At 38.1% G+C, this 19109-nt stretch overlaps 1 protein-coding gene across 1 annotated transcript in view; it reads right to left on the minus strand.

Moving 5' to 3' along the window:
- The window catches only part of MCMDC2 (minichromosome maintenance domain containing 2), a 39657-nt gene that overhangs the window by 20547 nt on the left and 1 nt on the right, over positions 1-19109 (minus strand). The window contains exons 1-10 of the mRNA XM_059672989.1: positions 19044-19109; positions 15600-15771; positions 15377-15507; positions 15244-15303; positions 12772-12967; positions 12034-12156; positions 11811-11915; positions 7802-7927; positions 4983-5220; positions 1109-1314 (exon numbers count right to left, since the gene is read on the minus strand). The exon at positions 19044-19109 is cut by the window's right edge and continues 1 nt beyond it. Coding sequence (XP_059528972.1) covers positions 1109-1314; positions 4983-5220; positions 7802-7927; positions 11811-11915; positions 12034-12156; positions 12772-12967; positions 15244-15303; positions 15377-15507; positions 15600-15693 — 1279 coding nt within the window. The 5' untranslated portion in view covers positions 15694-15771; positions 19044-19109. The remainder of the gene's footprint in view (positions 1-1108; positions 1315-4982; positions 5221-7801; positions 7928-11810; positions 11916-12033; positions 12157-12771; positions 12968-15243; positions 15304-15376; positions 15508-15599; positions 15772-19043) is intronic.

The raw sequence follows: 19109 nt of genomic DNA on the forward strand, positions 1-19109 counted from the left end.
GGGTCCTAGGTTTGATTCCGGTCAAGGGCACGTACCTTGATTGCAGGTTCCCTGGCCCTGGTTGGGGTGCATGCAGAAGGCAACCAATCAATATGTCTCTTTCATCGATATCTCTCTGTGTCTCTCCCTTTCCTTTCTATTCGCTCTAAAAATCAATGGAGCCCTAGCCGGTTTGGCTCAGTGGATAGAGCGTTGGCCTGTGGACTGAAGGGTCCCGGGTTCGATTCCAGTCGAGGGCACATGTCCCAGTTGCAGGTTCAGTCCCCAGTGGAGGACATGCAGGAAGCAGTCAATCAATGATTCTCTCTCATCATTAATGTTTCTATCTCTCTCTCCCTCTCTCTTCCTCTCTGAAATCAATAAAAAAATATTTTTAAAAAATCAATGGAAAAATATCCTTGGGTGAGGATTAATAACAACAACCATCTATATCTATATCTATATCTATATCTATATCTATATCTATCTATCTATGTACCCTTAGGTGAGGATTAACAAAAATAATTTATGCCCCACAGCCAGGTGAGCTTTATTCTATGTATGCAAAGCTGGTTCAGCATTTGAAAATCAACTAATGTAATTCATAATATCAACAGGCTAAAGAAGGAAAATCAAATTATTATATCAATTGATATGGAAAAGTATTTGATAAAATCCAACTTTTATTCATTAAAAAATAATTCTCAGTAGATTAGGAATAGAGGGAACTCATTCAACTTGAAAGAGAACATCTACAAAAAACTATAGCTGGCATCATACTTAAGTTTCCCATCATATTTGGTGAGAAACAAAGCTTTCCTGCTAAGACCAGGAACAAGACAAAGGTGTCCCTTCTCACTACTGCTTTTCAATATCGTATTGGAAGTCCTACCTAATGCAATCAGATAAGAAAAGGAAATAAATCTGTTTCAATACAAACTGAGAGTAAAGGCATTTTGCCCATTAAAATTTTCTGTTTTTATTTATAAAGATTAAATGAAAAATGCCAATTAGTATAATTCTCAGTTTCTAAAACAAGTACAATACACTCTTAACTGTTAAGTAACTCCTTGACAATGATGAGACTATAAGTTAAACAGGTGAAAATTAATTTGAAAAAAATGTTTACCTGATTGAAGCTGTTCAAGTTTATCTTTTTTGTATGAAGCCAAGTCTCCTATAAAGCAGATACCACCTTTAGCTAGCAAAGCACTGCCAGCTTGGATGCTAACCGCTCCAGTTCCATAATTATTCCTGAATAGAGTAGGAAAAATTTCAGTAGAGACTGGATGACGTATACCACGGGGCACAAGGTTTATACTGTAATTCAAAAGCCTAGGGAAAAATAAATTATTCATTACTATTATTTAATATTTGGTTTTCAGAAATCATAATGTGTAACAGATACACAATCAAATTTAATTTGATTTCAGAGAGGAAGGGAGAGGGAGACATAGAAACATCAATGATGAGAGAGAATCATTGATTGGCTGCTTCCAGTGGAAACCCAGGCACATGCCCTGATCTGAAATCGAACCGTGATCTCCTGATTCATAGGTCAACACTCAACCACTGACCCGCACTGACTGGGCTCCAAGGCCCCCTTTTTCTCTGACTTTACAGTGAGCTAAAAGCAACCCTGCCTTGGCTAACTTCTGAATGAGCTAACAACAGCTCTGACTTGACTCACTTCTTTCCTAAGTTTCTAGGGAACCAAAGCAGAGCACCACCTGTCCTAGGCTCTCTCTCCTGCTGCTTCTTCTATCCTAAAACTTTCCTTTGTTTCACTGTCCCCAACTTTAATAAACGTACTTTCAAAATCACTTGGACTAGTGTTGTGAAATCTTTCCTACAAGAAGTCAATAACCTACACACTACAGGCTGGTCCCTGTCAGGTAACAAAATGATTTATACCCAGTTCAATATTATAACTAGTTTATATCCAGTTCAATTGGTTTTCAACAATGGTACCAAAGCAATTCATCGGGGAAAGAAAAGTCTTTCCAAAAAATGGTATACAAAAATTAGAGAAATGTATAGCAAAAATATTAACCTTGACTCCTACCTCAACCCATATACAAAAATTAACTTGAAATAGATAACAGACCTAATGTAAGAGTGAAAACTAGCCTGGCCAGTGTGGCTCAGTTGGTTGGGTGTCATCCCTTGCACCAAAAGGTTGAGGGCTTGATCCCCCGTAGGGGGCATGTTAGGAGGCAGCCAATTGATGGCATTGATTTTTCTCTTTCTCCCTGTCCCTTCCTCTCTCTCAAAAAGTCAATAAAAAAAAATATTTTAAAAGTGAAAACTACAATGCTTCTAGAAGAAAACATAAAATAACATAATCATGACCTTGGGGTTGCAAACACTTCTTAAACAGAACTGACAAAACATAAACATGTAAGAAAGTAATAAATTTGATTTCAACAAAACTAAAAAGTCTGTTCATCAAAGATATCTAATAAGTTTTAGACTGGGAGAAACAGTTCATGATACACATACATGACAAAGGAAGCATATCCAGAACAACCCAATTTAAAAGTGAGCAAAGAACTTGGACAGACACTTCCTAAAAGGAGATATGAGTAGCCAATAAGCACATGAAAAAGAACTCAAATCAGTAGTCGTCAGGGAAATGCAAATTAGAATCATAATGAGATAGTACTTCATATACACTAGAATGGTTAAATTGAGAAAGACTGACAACACCAGAGAGGAAGGGAGAGGGAGAGATAGAAACATCAAAGATGAGATTCAGTGGTAAGGATAGAAACAACTGTAACCTTACATTGTACAACCACTTTAGAAAAATGGCACTGTCTTATAAAGGTAAATATACATCTATCTTATGACACAGCATTTCCACAATTTAGTATTTATCCAAGATAATGAAAATACATGTCCATAGAAAGACTTGTGCAAGAATGTTTACAGCAGCTTTATTTTTAATAAAACATGCAAAACCTAAATCTTCACCACCAGAAGAATGGATAAACAAATTCTGGTATAGTCATATAATGGAATACTACTCATCAATAAAAACAATAAACTACTAATACACACAACTGGGTCAATATCAAAAACATGTTGAGTGAAAGAGACTAGATACAAGAGTACGCGCTGTATGATTCTACTTATATGAAGTTCAAGAATAGGAAATTAATCTATTGTGACAGAAATCACCTGTGGAGATAGGCACTGTTTGGAAGGAGTGAAAGAACTTTCTGAGGTGATAGAAATGTTCTATATCTAATTATGGTGATGGCTATAGGAGTGTATGGATTTGTCAAAATTCATCAAATTGTATACTTAAGATCTGATTATTTCACTATATATAAATGTTACCTAAAAACAAAACAAAACAAAAAAACCCAAATCTCTCACACAGCCTCAAATGCCATAGGAAAAGTCAAAGGTTAATGACAGACGGAAAATAGACAAAGGCTTTAATTTATAAGAGGTATCACAAATCAATAAGAAATGAACAACTTGCCCTAGCCTGTTTGGCTCAGTAGATAGAGCTTTGACCTGCGGACCGAAAGGTCCCATATTCAATTCTGGTCAAGGACACATACCTCGGTTGCAGGCTCATCCCGGCCCAGGCCCTGGTTGCCTCGTGCAGGAGGCAACCAATCGATGTTTCTCTCTCACATCAATATTTCTCTCTGTCTTTCCCTCTCTCTTCCATGCTCTCTAAAAATCAAAATAAAATTAGATATGATTTGTGAAGATTTGAAAAAATAAGTCCTTAAAAAAAGAAATAAACAACTTAATAGAAAAGTGAAAAATGATCGAGTTTCATAGAAAAATAATAGAAGTGTCTGACAAGCTGTAAATGATGCCGAAATTTATTTCCAATTAAATTTGTGCAATCTGTAGCAGTTAGCACATTTACATTGCAATTTAATTTCAGCAAAAATATTTGAATTTTATTTTTTTAAACATATTTTAAAAATTGATTTCAGTGAGGAAGGGAGAGGAAGAGAGAGAAACATCAATGATGACAGAGAATCACTGATCGGCTGCCTCCTGCACGCCCCACTCTGGGGATCAAGCCTGCAACCCGAGCATGTGCCCTCCTAGTTTGTAGGTTGACACTCAACCACTGAGCCACGCCAGCCGGGCTCTTTTAATTTTAAATCATTCTATATATTTGATTTTTTTCTTTATAATGGCATATAAGATATTAATATAAAAAGCATATTCCTAGCTTTCTGAATATTTTTTTTAAATACTCATTCTTCTTTTTTTAAAAAATATATTTTTTTATTACTTTTTTACAGAGAGGAAGGGAGAGGGATAGAGAATTAGAAACATTGATGAGAAACATTGATCAGCTGCCTCTTGCACACCTCCTACTGGGGATGTGCCCGCAACCAAGGTACATGCCCTTGACAGGAATAGAACCTGGGACCTCTCGGTCCGGAGGCCGACGCTCTATCCACTGAGCCAAACAGGCTAGGGCGCTTCCTGAATATTAAGTAACTTTTAAAAAGGGGTACTTGCTAGTGAGGAGCCCCAAAATGCTGAGTAAAGGCTTATTCCAATGTTAGAGTGATACTCCCAAAACAGTAATTTGGGCACTTTTGACAGCCTTATATGGGTATAGTGAGCCAGTGTTACTGAGTGGAATATTAAAGAAAAATAAGAAAATGGCTTGTTGGCTCTCAGAGGGGAGATTATTTAAAAAATAAAAACAAAGTACAAAAGCAGAACACTAAGGCAGGGAATGGGGGAGGAAGGAAGCCTGAGAATGATGCATTTATTTGTAAAGGTCTGAGTGGGGAAACAGATGGAAACTTTGAACGGTTAGATTCTCAAAACATTGAAAACAAACATCCCAATTCATATTTTAAAAGTTTTAAATTTCATTGATAAGTGTTTAAATAAATTTTTGCCCAGGTAAGTCCTAAATATTTGTCTTGTAATAATGCTCATGGAAAAGATTTATGCAAATCTGTGACCAATTTATTATGTGAAAAAATTCATATCACATATTTTACCTGTCTACAAGTAGAGTATCACTTGTTATAATTAAAATATCCAGGCAATCTTCCAGTTCCTTGTTAGAGTCTCTTGTCTGAACTAGACTCATCAGCAAACAGAGCTTGAGAAAATTGTAAGTCCCGGGAGGAACAATGTGTGATGCAAAGATATTGGCAAGTATTGCTGTAAACTTCCAGCATGAGCTGGAAGTCAAAGAGAGTAGACACCTGAAATTGTCACTAATTCCTGAAGGAACTGAAAGTAAATAATAACATGTTTAAAAGGGTTTTAAAACAAGAAAATGACATGATAGATGTCTAACTCTATTTATCTAAAATATTACCACCAGATTACAGTTATTGTAATGATGCCATATTAAAATTCTTATAGATAATATTATGATTGGAGGTCTCTCTGGTCTATCATTTCTATCCCACGAAAGGAAGCAGTCACCCCAAGTGTCCACAGAGATTGGTGGCGAGGTGCAAGCAAATTCTTCATTCCTTTCCTTTTAAGACCTATCTGAGCAAAGCCAGATCACAGGGCTCCTGTATTACAGTGTTTGCTTCTGTTTGACTAAAAAGCAGAATGGGAAATATTTGACAGTTGCTGTTAAAAGGGCAGATTTATACTCTAGTATTTTGAAAGCATTGTACTATACTAAAAGGTAACATTATAGACCTCCACTTCCTCCCTCTGTCCAACTCCCGCAAGTTGGACAGGATGAGTGATTTAATCGAATTGGTCAGTTTTGAAGAATAGCTGTGGATGTATAACCTAGTCACTTTCTTCTTCCTTTTGGGCTATGTGGGAACCATGCCAGAGTCACAGGATAGCCAAGGCTAATTAGAGTGTGGAGGCCTTATCGATAGTACACCAGATGGCCAAGGCCACTCTAAACATGGGAACCTTAATCAGAATGTTCAAGACTAACATACCATATGCAGGTGCAAGGCCACAGTGATCTCACAGTACACTGTGCACGCGTGCCTTTCTGTAGCCAAAATGATTGATGTAACTGTTGACTAGAGGCCTCTTTTGTCTAAGTCCGTGGTCGGCAAACTGTGGCTCGCGAGCCACATGCGGCTCTTTGACCCCTTGAGTGTGGCTCTTCCTAAGCCTTAGGAGTGCCCTAATTAAATTAGTAACAATGTACCTACCTATATATATAGTTTAAAAAATTTGGCTCTCAAAAGTAATTTCAATCGTTGTACTGTTGATATTTGGCCCTGTTGACTGATGAGTTTGCCGACCGCTGGCCTAAGTGCTATGATACACGTTCGCCAGCCAGCACGGTGCGCCGGGGAGAAGCTGAGGCAGGCTCAGAGCATGCAGCTCCTACGCGTGCAGGAAAGCCTGGAGAGGCCGGGGAAGCTGCTGAGCGGGCAGCTGCTCAGATAATAACCGTGAGTACAGAGACTGATGCTGCTCTGTGAGAAAGATGTATTTGGTTTATCAGCTGGTGTGCGGCTACCTGTATGGGACTTTGCTGTGAAGGACTGTTTTGTCTGATGCTATATGGCCACTGGCTTCTATAGGAAAGACTCATTCTTATACATCCACAACTTCTCATGGCATCTCCGTCTACCACCTGGTGTCCAAGAAGGTCCAGTCCCTGGCAGAGGGGTTTGGCCCGGACAGTTAGTGCAAGGGGCAGGGTTTGAGAAGGAACCTGCCCCCACAGTTGGCATAGTCAAGCAGAATTCAGAATATATGAACTCAGAGCACCTGTGCTGAACTGTGCTCTAGCTGTGCTCTGACAGGCTACCATCATAGAGCAATGATTTCTTCTACTCACCCCTGACCATGGACCAAGGAAGGCTGCCTTAGTGTAGCTTTTACCACAGTTGAATGGTTAAATTTGCCTAATTCTGGAGTTCAGCATGAGAAAGCATACTTTTCCACCTACATATAAGTCATGTTCTGCTACTAAATCAATAAATCTTGAAACACCTCACAGCAGAAAACATTTAAAAGATCACTAAAATGTCCATTGTGCATTAGTGCCTTTCTTTCTTCAACATTTTAATTTTATTAAGAAACTTTCTCTTCAAGATAAGCAGAGGTATCTAGAATCAACTTGCATTTAAAGTCTACTTAGGTCTCTATTTTTGCAGATGGTTATCTAGGGATTCTTCAAAAAATCTAACTCTATTCAAAATTTAACTAGCCCTTGCTACATTTAAATATTTGTGTGCCAAGTTAAAAGAGGTCTGCTCTCCACTTTCGTTTACCTAATGCTTAATTATATTGAAATTGCTAAAGAAATTGTAAGATAGCTGATATTTTGACCCCCATCTGCCTTTCTCTTTTGTCTTATATCTCAATTGGTTCAGAATTCAAATGAGGAAAAGGATGATAGTTTATTGGGCTCTCTCAGGTCACAAGCTAAGATCTAGCTAGTTAAGGCTAGAAAATAAATGTTAGGGTAGAAAAACCTTTTGACTAATCTCTAACTCTTGGTACCCTGAAATATTTTTCTCATTGCTAATTATAAAAAAACAACAACACCAAAAGCAAAATAAGGTTTAGCTAAAAAAAAAAAAAAAAAAAAAAAAAAAAAAGGAGATTTCATATGGGAAAGGTTCTGCATTATCCCATTTTCATTTTATTTCCTTCATAGCATTTATTATCTGAAATTGTCTTATTGATTAGTTTATAGGTTTACTGACTGTCTACCATCTGATTTCAGTGTAGGAACCTTAACTGTCCTATCACAACTGTATCCCTCATGCTTAGAAGAGTGCCTAGCACACAGGCAGCCAATACTTATTTCCTAAACAAATGGATTTAAATTTAAATATTTGTTAATATATGATACTAGCACTTTCCTTACCTTTTGGATTGCAAAAAGTGATGCTGTTTGCTTCTATACAGACAGAAGTTTGTAAAGTTTTTACACAGGTTGGAATTCCAATAATTTTATACTCATTTCCTATACTCATTTTGTTCACCAATTCATCTAAAATTATTAAACGCAAAAGAAAATGTGTTCACTAAATGAAACGTGTACATGATCATATGGTTTAAAGATCTAGAACTAGTAACAATTCAGTAGTTGAATTAGTTGTAAAGGATACTATTGTTTAGTATAATATCCATATAGAATGGCATTAATGATGCAAATTGAGGCAATTTTATTGCTGATAAATTTTGACACTTATAGACAATGATGAACTAACTTCAAGAAGCATGTTACATAGTAACTAGGTAGTCTCCTATATATGATCAAAAGGAAAAACAAGATCATTCTACTTAAGATAAAATATCTTAACATTAAATGACAAGAAATGTTAATAAAAATGACATTATAAATAATACTTTTATTAAGGGAGAAAATAATTTTAAAAGGTACTATTACTGTCTATAATACAGGCAAGGTACTATTCTATACATTACCCAACTGTAAAGTGTAAGATTGATACTGTCATCCCCACTTTATATATGAAGAAACTGAGAGGTTAAGTGTCTTGCACAAAGCTAAAGTCATTCTTCTTAAAGGATAGAGTTCTAAAATTACCAAAACTGAAATTCACATCTAGGTCTGCCTATCTCCAAAGTCTACCCTCTTGCATTATACTAGATTCCTCTCTCATACTTACATATTGGGCAAAAATTTTGCACAAGTTCAAAAACATTATTTAAAAAAACATACACCAAAAATCTTAATCTTCCATTACAGTTAGAAGTTGGGTAGCTGTAAAGCTAGGAAAGACAGGTTTATAAAGCAAAACAAAGTTTAACTTCTCTCTATGAGGAAGATCAAATAGTGATCATCATTTTTATCCTTTTCTCTCTTGCTCTTTTTTTTTTTTTTTTTTTTTTTTTACGTTCCAGAGAGCATACTGGTGTACCCTGTAGACCTGGAAGAGAAGACTCAGGATCAAGAATTGAGAAAATAAAAACTTCAAATCAACCAACCAAACTAGCAACAACAACTAAATCAGCGGTTCTCAACCTGTGGGTCACGACCCCTTTGGGGGTCGAACGACCCTTTCACAGGGGTTGCCTAAGACCATCGGAAAACACATAGATAATTACATATTGTTTTTGTGATTAATCCCTATGCTTTAATTATGTTCAATTTGTAACAATGAAAACACATCCTGCATATCAGATATTTACATTATGATTCATAACAGTAGCAAAATAACAGTTATGAAGTAGCAACGAAAATAATTTTATGGTTGGGTCACAACATGAGGAACTGTATTTAAAGGGCCACAGCATTAGGAAGGTTGAGAACCACTGAATTAAATGATACAGAAAATAATGAAAGGAAAATAAAAATGAATAGTTTTTCAATTGTGTCATGGAATCTTAGAGTTTGATGGATGTGTCCTGAAGTCAAGGAAAGGTCAAGATGAAGGCAAGGAGTCTAGGAAATGGTTATCTCTTCTGATTTGAACCCCCAAAAGTCAAACTTTATTCACGTAATTTTAAAAAATTTATTTAGGTTCTATGTAAGAATTTATTTGAAGAAAGGGTTTTCTACTAAAATATAAGCTGGATAGCCATTTATATTTATACTAGAGTCCCGGTGCACGAAAATTCATGCACTTGCGGGGGGCCCCTCAACCCGGCCTGTGCTCTCTCGCAGTCCAGGATCCCTCGGGGGATGTCCACCCGCCAGCTTAGGCCTTCTCCCTGGGGGATCGGGCCTAAGCCATCAGTCGGACATCCTTAGCGCTGCCATGTAGGCAGGAACTTGTGGCTGAGCAAAGCTCCCCCTGTGGGAGCGCACTGACCACCAGGGGGCAGCTACTGCATTGAGTGTCTGCCCCCTAGTGGTAAGTGAACATCACAGTGACCAGTCGATTCTGGTTGTTTGGCTGTTAGGGTCAATTTGCATATTACCCTTTCATTATATAGGATATTGTAATATATGGATTATATGTAACATATAATATTACATAATAGAATGAAGTGTTATCCTATATAATAAAGAGGTAATATGAAAATTGACCCTCACGTGTAACGCCATCACAAGATGGCTGCGCCCACAGTGGAGGTGGGGTTCCCATAATGAGCGATCAGCAGGGACCTGAGGTCACGCCCCCCTGCCCAGCGGGGCTTGATGGAGGACCTCAGGCCCTGCCCTCCACCTGATGGGGATTGACGGGGGATATCAAGGCGTGCCCCCCACCCCGGCCAGGGCTGGGGGACCTCAGCCCGCACTCCCCACCTGGCACTGGGCTGGGGGACTTAAAGCTGCGGCCCCTGCCTGGCGGGGCTTGACGGGGGTGGGGCCGGCCGGGTCTGGGTTTTGTGCGATTTCGAGGCGCACGCGGGTGGGCGGGGACTTGACTCTGGGTCCTGCGGCATGCCCCAGACTCTGACAGGAGGAAGATTTTCATATACATTTTACTAATTTTCTTTCATCTCTGACACTTCTATTATAGAGAAAGGGCAAATAGCAGTATTAAAATATTTCCTGTAAGCATTATGCTAAGTGAAATAAGCCAGTCAATAAAGGAAAAGTACCACATGATCTCACTCATTCATGGACAATAGAGACCATTATAAACTTTTGAACAATAATAGATACAGAGGCAGAGCTGCCTCAAACAGATTGTCAAACTGCAGCGGGAAGGTCGGGGAGGGTTGGGGGGCAGGAGGTAGGGGGGTAAGAGATCAACTAAAGGACTTGTATGCATGCATATAAGCATAACCAATGGACATAAGACACTGGGAGATAGGGGAAGCTAGAGGACTGTCTAGGGCGGGGGGATAAAATGGATACATATGTAATACTCTTTGTAATACTTTAAGCAATAAAAAAAAAAAGAAATTAAACATGGTTGAAATTAAAAAAAAAATATTTCCTCTAAATTAATTCCCTTTTAATGTGCACAAATTTCATGCACTGGGCCACTAATAAGCATATATTTTGAAATTGTAATGCCTGAGTTTGAATTACAGCTCTGCCATGTACTAGCTGTATGACCTTACATGCAGTAAAAAACCAAAGTCCCTACCCTCATGAAGCCTATATTCTAAAATAATAACTCTGATATTTACATAGGACACACACATTGAATGATGGGAGATCATTCCCATAAGTAAAATAATCACAACCTTGAGCCTTAGTATAGTGCTTGTGACATAGCAAGTCCTAATATCTTTTTAAGTGAATGTTGTATAACTAAATAAATAATTGACATAAAGTTAAATATGACTCTTTAAAACACTCAAGAATAAGATGACCTATTATTTTTAATCTATAGCAGTCTCCCCTTACCTGTGGGGTATACATTCCAAGACCCCCCAGGGGATGCCTAAAAGTACAGATAGTACCAAACCCTATATATACTGTTTTTTCCCTATACATACATACCTACGATAAAGTTTAATTTATGAATTATTCACAGTAAGAGATTAACAACACTACTACTAATAAAATAGAACAATTATAACAATATAAGTAAAAGTTAAGTGAATGTGGCATTATTATGTAAAATAAGGGTTACTTACTTGAACACAAGCACTGTGATACCTTGACAGTTGATATGATAACCTCAATTGCCACTAAGTGACAAACAGGCAGGGAGCGTGTACAACATGGAGACACTGGACAAAGGGATGATTCACATCCCGGGAGATTTTATCATGCTACTTAGAATAGTGTGCCATTTAAAGCTTATGAATTGTTTATTTCTGGAATTTTCCACTTAATATTTTCAGACCATGGTTGACCACAGGTAACTGAAACCATGGAAAGTGAAACCATAGATAAAGGGGGACAACTGTGTAGAAGTACCACTTATAATAAAAAAGCATAAGTAACTCAATTACATATTTTATATATTTCATAGCAACTTGCTTTTAGTTCAAATAGAACTTACCTCTTAGGAAAATTGTAAGAGATTGAAACCTAAATGGCTGGGTATTAGAATATCCTTGAAAAGCATGAAGTGCCTTTGCAGTAATTATTTCAACTATCTGTTTATCTTAACACAAAGAGCAAAAAAAGAATGTTATTAGAGTATTATTCAACTTATTTTCCACATTAAAATATTAGACACTACATTGAAAATTAAAATTACAAATGTAAAAGCGTTTTTTTACCACCAAGCACTCTAAATTTTCTGTCTTCTTGAAGTGAAGAAGAACACAGATTACATACAAAGTCATTTCTTACTGTTGCAGATTCTGTAGCACCAGGCGCATGCACTCTTATATACTGAAATCCTGAAAAGAAGAGAACAGAAGTAAGCTAAATTTGCTTTTGGATTTAGCTATCCATTTTCAGTTCTTTACAATTAATCTAATTCAAAGTATAATTAATTCAATTTTGCATGTGGGTTCAGAACAGTTCAATTAACATTTATTGATGGTTATTTCTTGCTAAACACTGTGCTAAAGCACTGGTGTATAGATACTTAAACAGACAATTTCAATAGGAGACATTAAGAAACATAATTTCAGTATGTATTATTCATTTACAGAGAGAAAAGAGGAGGGCATCCCACCCAATTGAGAGATGAGAATGAATGGGAAAGATGTCCTGGAGGACTAAAGTGAAGTTAAGCCAAAGGGTTGAAGAGGATATTGCATGGAGTGGGAACAGCATGAACAAACACTTATGAAACAATGTGAGAACAAGTACTTCAGCAATACAAGAGCACCTGTTAAGTTGGTATACGAGAGGGGGAAAATGAATGCATTTCAACTTATAAACACTGAGAGATACCAAATTTTCTAACATGCTTTCTACTCTGTGAATGTTTTAGAACTAATTGTAAACATGATTTAGGATTAAACAATAAATTGCTTAATGTTTTGATTTTACATTTTAATATTTACCTTTTGAAAGAGGGCATGCTTCATCTGAACAAAGAAATCTTGCTCCTTGTGTATACTTAGTTACAGTTGTCATTGCAATCACAATCCCTTGCATCATATAAAATCTTTGAGATGTATAATCAAGTTGAAACTCACAAAAATTAAGACTATAACTTGGCAGAGAAGGTAAATGTGTTAACTTCAGCACGATATTAATCTAATAAGAACATAAAAATTGTATTAATAAAAACTGCAGATCCAATTGGACTTGCGTTATAATATATGTATATTTGTAGGGTAAATCAAGTAAATGATTTGTTAGTGTTATTAGAAATAAAAATTTTAAACATAAATGGTATTTAAATATACAATTAAAGATGCAAAACCCTTAAAATCTTACATTTTAATTGAAAATATAATTTTTAACTAATATTTTTCCCTAAAAAATACACATTTCCTGGATATAGTCACTGAAAAGATATAAAACATTTCTACTGCCCAGATTGTGATTGCTAAATATAATTTATCACTAAAAGGAACCAGAGCTCCTAAGGAGAAATGGCTGATTCCAGGTCTGGGGCAGAAAATATACCAGATGGACCTGGTACATCTCCTTGTGCTAGAAACCAAGGGAGCTCTAAAACACTAATGAGTCCTAGCTGGTTTGGCTCAGTGGATAGAACGTCGGCCTGTGGACTGAAGGGTCCCAGGTTCGATTCCTGTCAAGGGCACATGCCTGGGTTGCGGGCTCGATCCTCAGTAGGGGACATGCAGGAGGCAGCCAATCAATGATTCTCTTATCATTGATGTTTCTATCTCTCTCTCCCTCTGCCTTTCTCTCTGAAATCAATAAAAATATATTTAAGAACACACACACAGAAAAACAAAAACAAACAAACAAACAAACAAACAAACCCCAAACTAATGGGATGGCCCTGGCCGGGTAGCTCAGTTGGTTAGAGCATTGTCCTGATATGCCAAGGTTGCAGGTTTGATCCTGGTCAGAGCACATAAGGATCAACCAATGAATGCATAAATAAGTGGAACAACAAATCAATGTCTCTTCCCCCTCCCCATTTCTTCTCTAAAATCAATCAATTAAAAAACAACAACTAATGGGATGGGCCCAAAGGGGATAGGAGCAAACTTTAAGGGATACCCAAAGACCAAAGGTAGGATAATAAAAGCATCAAAAAGAATGACAAAGATTCATTGAAACATATCAGATATACTTAAAAATTCATGAGTTCCTCACAATTATTTTCAAAAAAGAACAAAAACAAAAATTACTATTGGTCATCATTAGAGGCTAGATTTCAACTCATTACTCTGATAATTCATAAATGGAAATAATCAAATATTTATTCTGCCTTTCTTGTACAAATTGTATTTCAGGGTAACCAAAGAGATGATGAAAGAAAACTTCTATTATAGAATAATTTCAGTAAATACATTCTGAAGGATGCTAAAATAGAAAAATCACAATTTTGCAAACTTAATGAAATAATAGATTCTAGGTAATGATCATCAATGGCTGCAAAAACCTTTAGGTGGAAGTTGATAGGGAAACTGTATATTGCAGGGATCTGGCTGACATCACCTAAACTCAATGATGAATTATGGCATTGCTAAAATGGGACAACAGGTCGCAGAGTTCTCCCAATGAAGTGTAATATGAACTATGAAACTAACTATGATGTATTGTTGTCAAAATGAGTTGAATCTGAATCTAAGCAAGCCTTTAGAGCCAACTTCTATTTTCCAGATATATGGGGTAAAGGGGGACAAGTCAAATACCACAAGATCATATCAGTTAAATATAGATTATGAGACATTTTATAGAACAATTAACTAGTTTCTTTAAAAATTCAATGGTATCAAAAGGGAGGGGGAGAAAAATGGCTCTAGACTAAGAGAGATTTAGTGAGATGTAAAAACCAATTAGAATGTGTAGACTTTTGCTTTGACCCTGTTTTGAACACATTAACTGTGAGACATTCTTGAGGCCCCAACTGGGTAAATTTAAATACAGACCAAATATTATAATGATACCAAGAAATTATTGCTATTTTTATAAGGGGTGGTAATGTCACTGTGGTTATATAAGAAAAATGTCCACAATTTTTAGAGGTTGATACTAAACTATGTAGGGGTGAAATAACAGAGTATCTGGGACTTGTTTTAAAATATTTCAGAAAAAATGTTGATGATGCAGGTATAGCAAAATATTATAAACTATTAAATCTGAGTGACAGATATATGCAGGTTTGTCATATTAGTCCCTTTATTTTGGGGTGTGTTTGAAATATTTTATTATCAAAATGTTTAATGTTATAAGTGATAATACAGGAAACAAAGAAGCGTATGTAAGATATTCTATTGAACCTAGAAAATTTCATTTTAATAAACAAAAAAGAATATAAAATATTTATTTCAAGTCATTTTAAAAGTATTGTATATGTATTATCTTTGTTTAATTGAACTAAAACTTACTTGAGTTTCAGTCTGTAATTGTCCAATTAATAAGAGAGTCTTAACAGCAATAAAACAGACCTGTGATTTCAAACAAAAAAAAAAGTTACCAAAAATTTCATGTGGCATAAAATTATTTCTTTTTTTAACTTACTGACTGAAAAACTTCAGCAGCTTTTACAGGATGATGTAAAATGTGATTTCCAAGTTCAGCATCTAATTCAACAATATCAGAGGGGTTTATTAAAATATTGAATCGATAGACAGCATAACTTTGTTTTGAATCTGTAAAAATACACAAATATAAAAATGAGGATAGTCATATGTAGGTATTTATTTTAAAGTTTCTAAAATAAAGTTACCTTTGCTAAACATACCATTGTAGTATTTGCAATCATTTATAAACTTTTGGAGCCCTCCACTTCTGTCAAGATAGATAAGGGCTGCCTCTTTCATTTTTAGATTTGACATTTTCTCCTCTTTAATGATTCTTCTCTGTTACTAATTGATTAAACCACAATGGCTGGTAAAGACCACAGATGACAACACCTAGAAATAAAATTAAGTAAAATGTACATTGAAGACCTCTAATAAAACTTTACAAGCTATGCAACTTAAAATTGACAGTGAGATAAAACAACATAAAATTTCCAACTTTAAGAAATCCCTATCCAAAGGGAAACAAAACTGTGGTTTCTTTTGCCAAATCACATGTTTATCAACACTAGGTTATAAGGGTCTCTACAAGATTGCAAACTTAATTATTTCTTTCAAACTTAATTATTTCTTTCTTCAAACGTCTCTTTACAAAGTAGGTATTCAAAAAATGCTGCCTGAAATAAATATTAGATGATGAGGTTCTCTTGAAAGTGTTGTTTAAAAAAAAAAAATGAAAGTGGCAAAAGTTATTTCATAAATTCAATTTAAGTTACAAAGTGTAGTTAATCCACAAAATCTGAGAACTTGGTACTAGAGTCTAGTAACTAGACCCAGCATTTCCAGGCTGCTAGGGGGAAATCAAAATGAAAGAGTTGTATCAGATGATAAAACCTCTTATGGCTTTAAATCTTCAATAGTGACCAACATAAAACATTAAACCATAGTAACAAGAGTGGAGTATGTAAAATTCATTTAAAGAACAGCAAACATAATTGGAAACAATATCTGCCAATACTTGTGTTAGGACGGACCCTGCCCTAACTGGTTTGGCTCAGTGGATAGAGTGTCGGCCTGCGGACTGAAAGGTCCCAGGTTCGATTCCAGTCAAGGGCATGTACCTTGGTTACGGGCACATCCCCAGTAGGGGGTGTGCAGGAGGCAGCTGATCGATGTTTCTAACTCTCTATCCCTCTCCCTTACTCTCTGTAAAAAATCAATAAAATATGTTCAAAAAAAAAAAAAAAAGAGTGGATCCTGTGTTTAAGGAGTTGTCAATTTAGAGAAGTCAGAAATAATGACCATCACATTTATTCATTATTAAATATGTATTTGGGCCCTAGCTGGTTTGGCTCAGTGGATAGAGCGTTGGCCTGCGGACTCAAGGGTCCCAGGTTCGATTCCAGTCAAGGGCATGTACCTTGGTTGCGGGCACATCCCCAGTAGGGGGTGTGCAGGAGGCAGCTGATCGATGTTTCTCATCGATGTTTCTAACTCTCTATCCCTCTCCCTTCCTCTCTGTAAAAATCAATAAAATATATTAAAAAAATAAATATGTATTGGAAATTTGCTATTTATTGGATACCAGACTGTCCTAGGCACTGGGGATACAAATGAGTAAAAGATGTTTTTAGACCTCCTACTACTTGGAGTTTAGGCCACTTTTCAAAGAAAAGTAACTGAGACTGTCCTTTCCGCTATTACGTAGGGGGAAACTTCAGAGTCCATTTCTCTGTGGCCATACGTTCCTATAATATATCTTAAAGCGTATGCTGTGTTCAGGGCAATACATGTGTGCTTCATTAGGACATAAGATTTCTGGGGCTGAAAGAAGGGAGGCTATCTATAATCATAAAAGCATGATATGCAAATTGATCGAACGGCCAAACAGCAAAACAACCGTCCAGACGACCTTCTGGATGAAGCCGGGGCTGTGAGGGCCGAGCCCCTTGCATGAATTTTGTGCATCGGGCCTCTAGTCCTATATAATAAAAGCCTAATATCTAAGTGTCTGGTCGTCCGTTCAACCAATCAAAGCATAATATGCTAAGGACAGGCTAAGGCCACCCCATTACTGGCTATGACCTGCACTGACCACCAGGGGACAGATGCACCAACTGGTAGGTTAGGTTGCTGCTGGGGTCCAGCTGATGGTGACTGAACAAGACGGGCTGGACACGCCCTGGAGTCCTCCTGCGGTCCCTCCCTGGCTGGCCAACCTCCCGCATCCCCCCATCCCTGATCCTGCACTGGTGGGGTCCCTCGGCCTAGCCTGCACCCTCTCACACTGAGGGACCTCCCCCCGGCCCCCATTGCACAAATTTTGTGCACAGGGCCTCTAAACCAGTGGTTCTCAACCTTCCCAATGCCACGACCCTTTAATACAGTTCCTCATGTTGTGGTGACCCCCAACCATAAAATGATTTTCATTGCTACTTCATAACTGTAATTTTGCTAGTTATGAATCGTAATGTAAATATCTCATATGCAGGATTATTTTCACTGTTACAAATTGAACATAATTAACCCCTAGAGTGCCGGGAGCGCTATCAAAGCTTCAAAATGGCATCCAGTTCTAAGTCTGCTTTTATTAGTGATGATGATATTGCTAAATATGTCAATGTAGTAAAGGTTTCCGTAAGTTTTTGAATATGTAACTTCATTTACTTGCGATTCATAATTTTTTCCCTAAACTGCTGTAAAATCAGCAAAAATGCCTTGGCAATTTTAGCATCGTTCCTGGGATACTGGTTGGCACTCAAAGGGTTAAAGCATAGTGATTTATCACAAAAACAATATGTAATTATACATGGGTTTTCCGATGGTCTTAGGCGACCCCTGTGAAAAGGGTTGGTCCACCCCCAAAGGGGTCGCGACCCACAGGTTGAGAACCGCTGCTCTAGACGCTAATGAAATGATTGGGAGAGACCCAACCAGAGTATAAAAACTTTTGAAGCCCGTGGTCATCACACAGGCGATGAAAAGCCAGGAACGTTTTTAACAAGTGATCCGCAGGTTATTTTGGGAGCCAGAGCCCGCTGTCCATGGGGGAAACGGGCTGGAATAGAGGAAGAGTCCACAGTTTCCAGCCATTGAAACCGTCCTGACAGATGGACAGCGGTCCGATCTGGGGCATCAGGAATGAGCTGGCGCAGAGGAGATGGATTCCGGACGTTGATAATTTCACGCCGGACCCGGTGACCAGCCCGCGCGTGGATGTTCCACACCCAAACACCGAACCCGGAGAAGAGGAGGGGAATGTTCCAGTTCACCGGAGACAGGCACCCAGACGAGCACCAGGACGCGGTGACTCCGGCCGGACTCAGTAGCTTAAGCCCGCCGGGAAAGCAGAGGTCCGGGGCGGGGGCGGGGAAAGTGGAGAAAAAGACGCGGAAGCGCGCGGAAAGCACTGATGAAGCGAACGCGGATCAAATTCTAGCCGCCGCCTCACAGTCTGGAGAACCCAAGCGCCGGTCCCCTCGGAACCCGAGCGGGCGGGTGTTCGCTCCGGGCCGCGCCAGCAGGACATCACCTCACACCCAGCGCCGCCGAAGCGACTCCGGCCTCGCACCCGGGGTCCAGGGCCCCTCCCACGCACAGCGCCCCCCTCCGGACCGCGGGCCCCAGCCCAGCAACGCGGGACCCCCGCTCCTGCGCCCACAGACCTCCGCCAGCCGCGCGCCGCCCGAGCCGGCGACCCAGGGAAGCCCGAGCGCCCACGCGCGCAGCTT

Source organism: Myotis daubentonii, chromosome 17 (assembly GCF_963259705.1).
Source record: "Myotis daubentonii chromosome 17, mMyoDau2.1, whole genome shotgun sequence".
NCBI lineage: Eukaryota > Metazoa > Chordata > Mammalia > Chiroptera > Vespertilionidae > Myotis > Myotis daubentonii.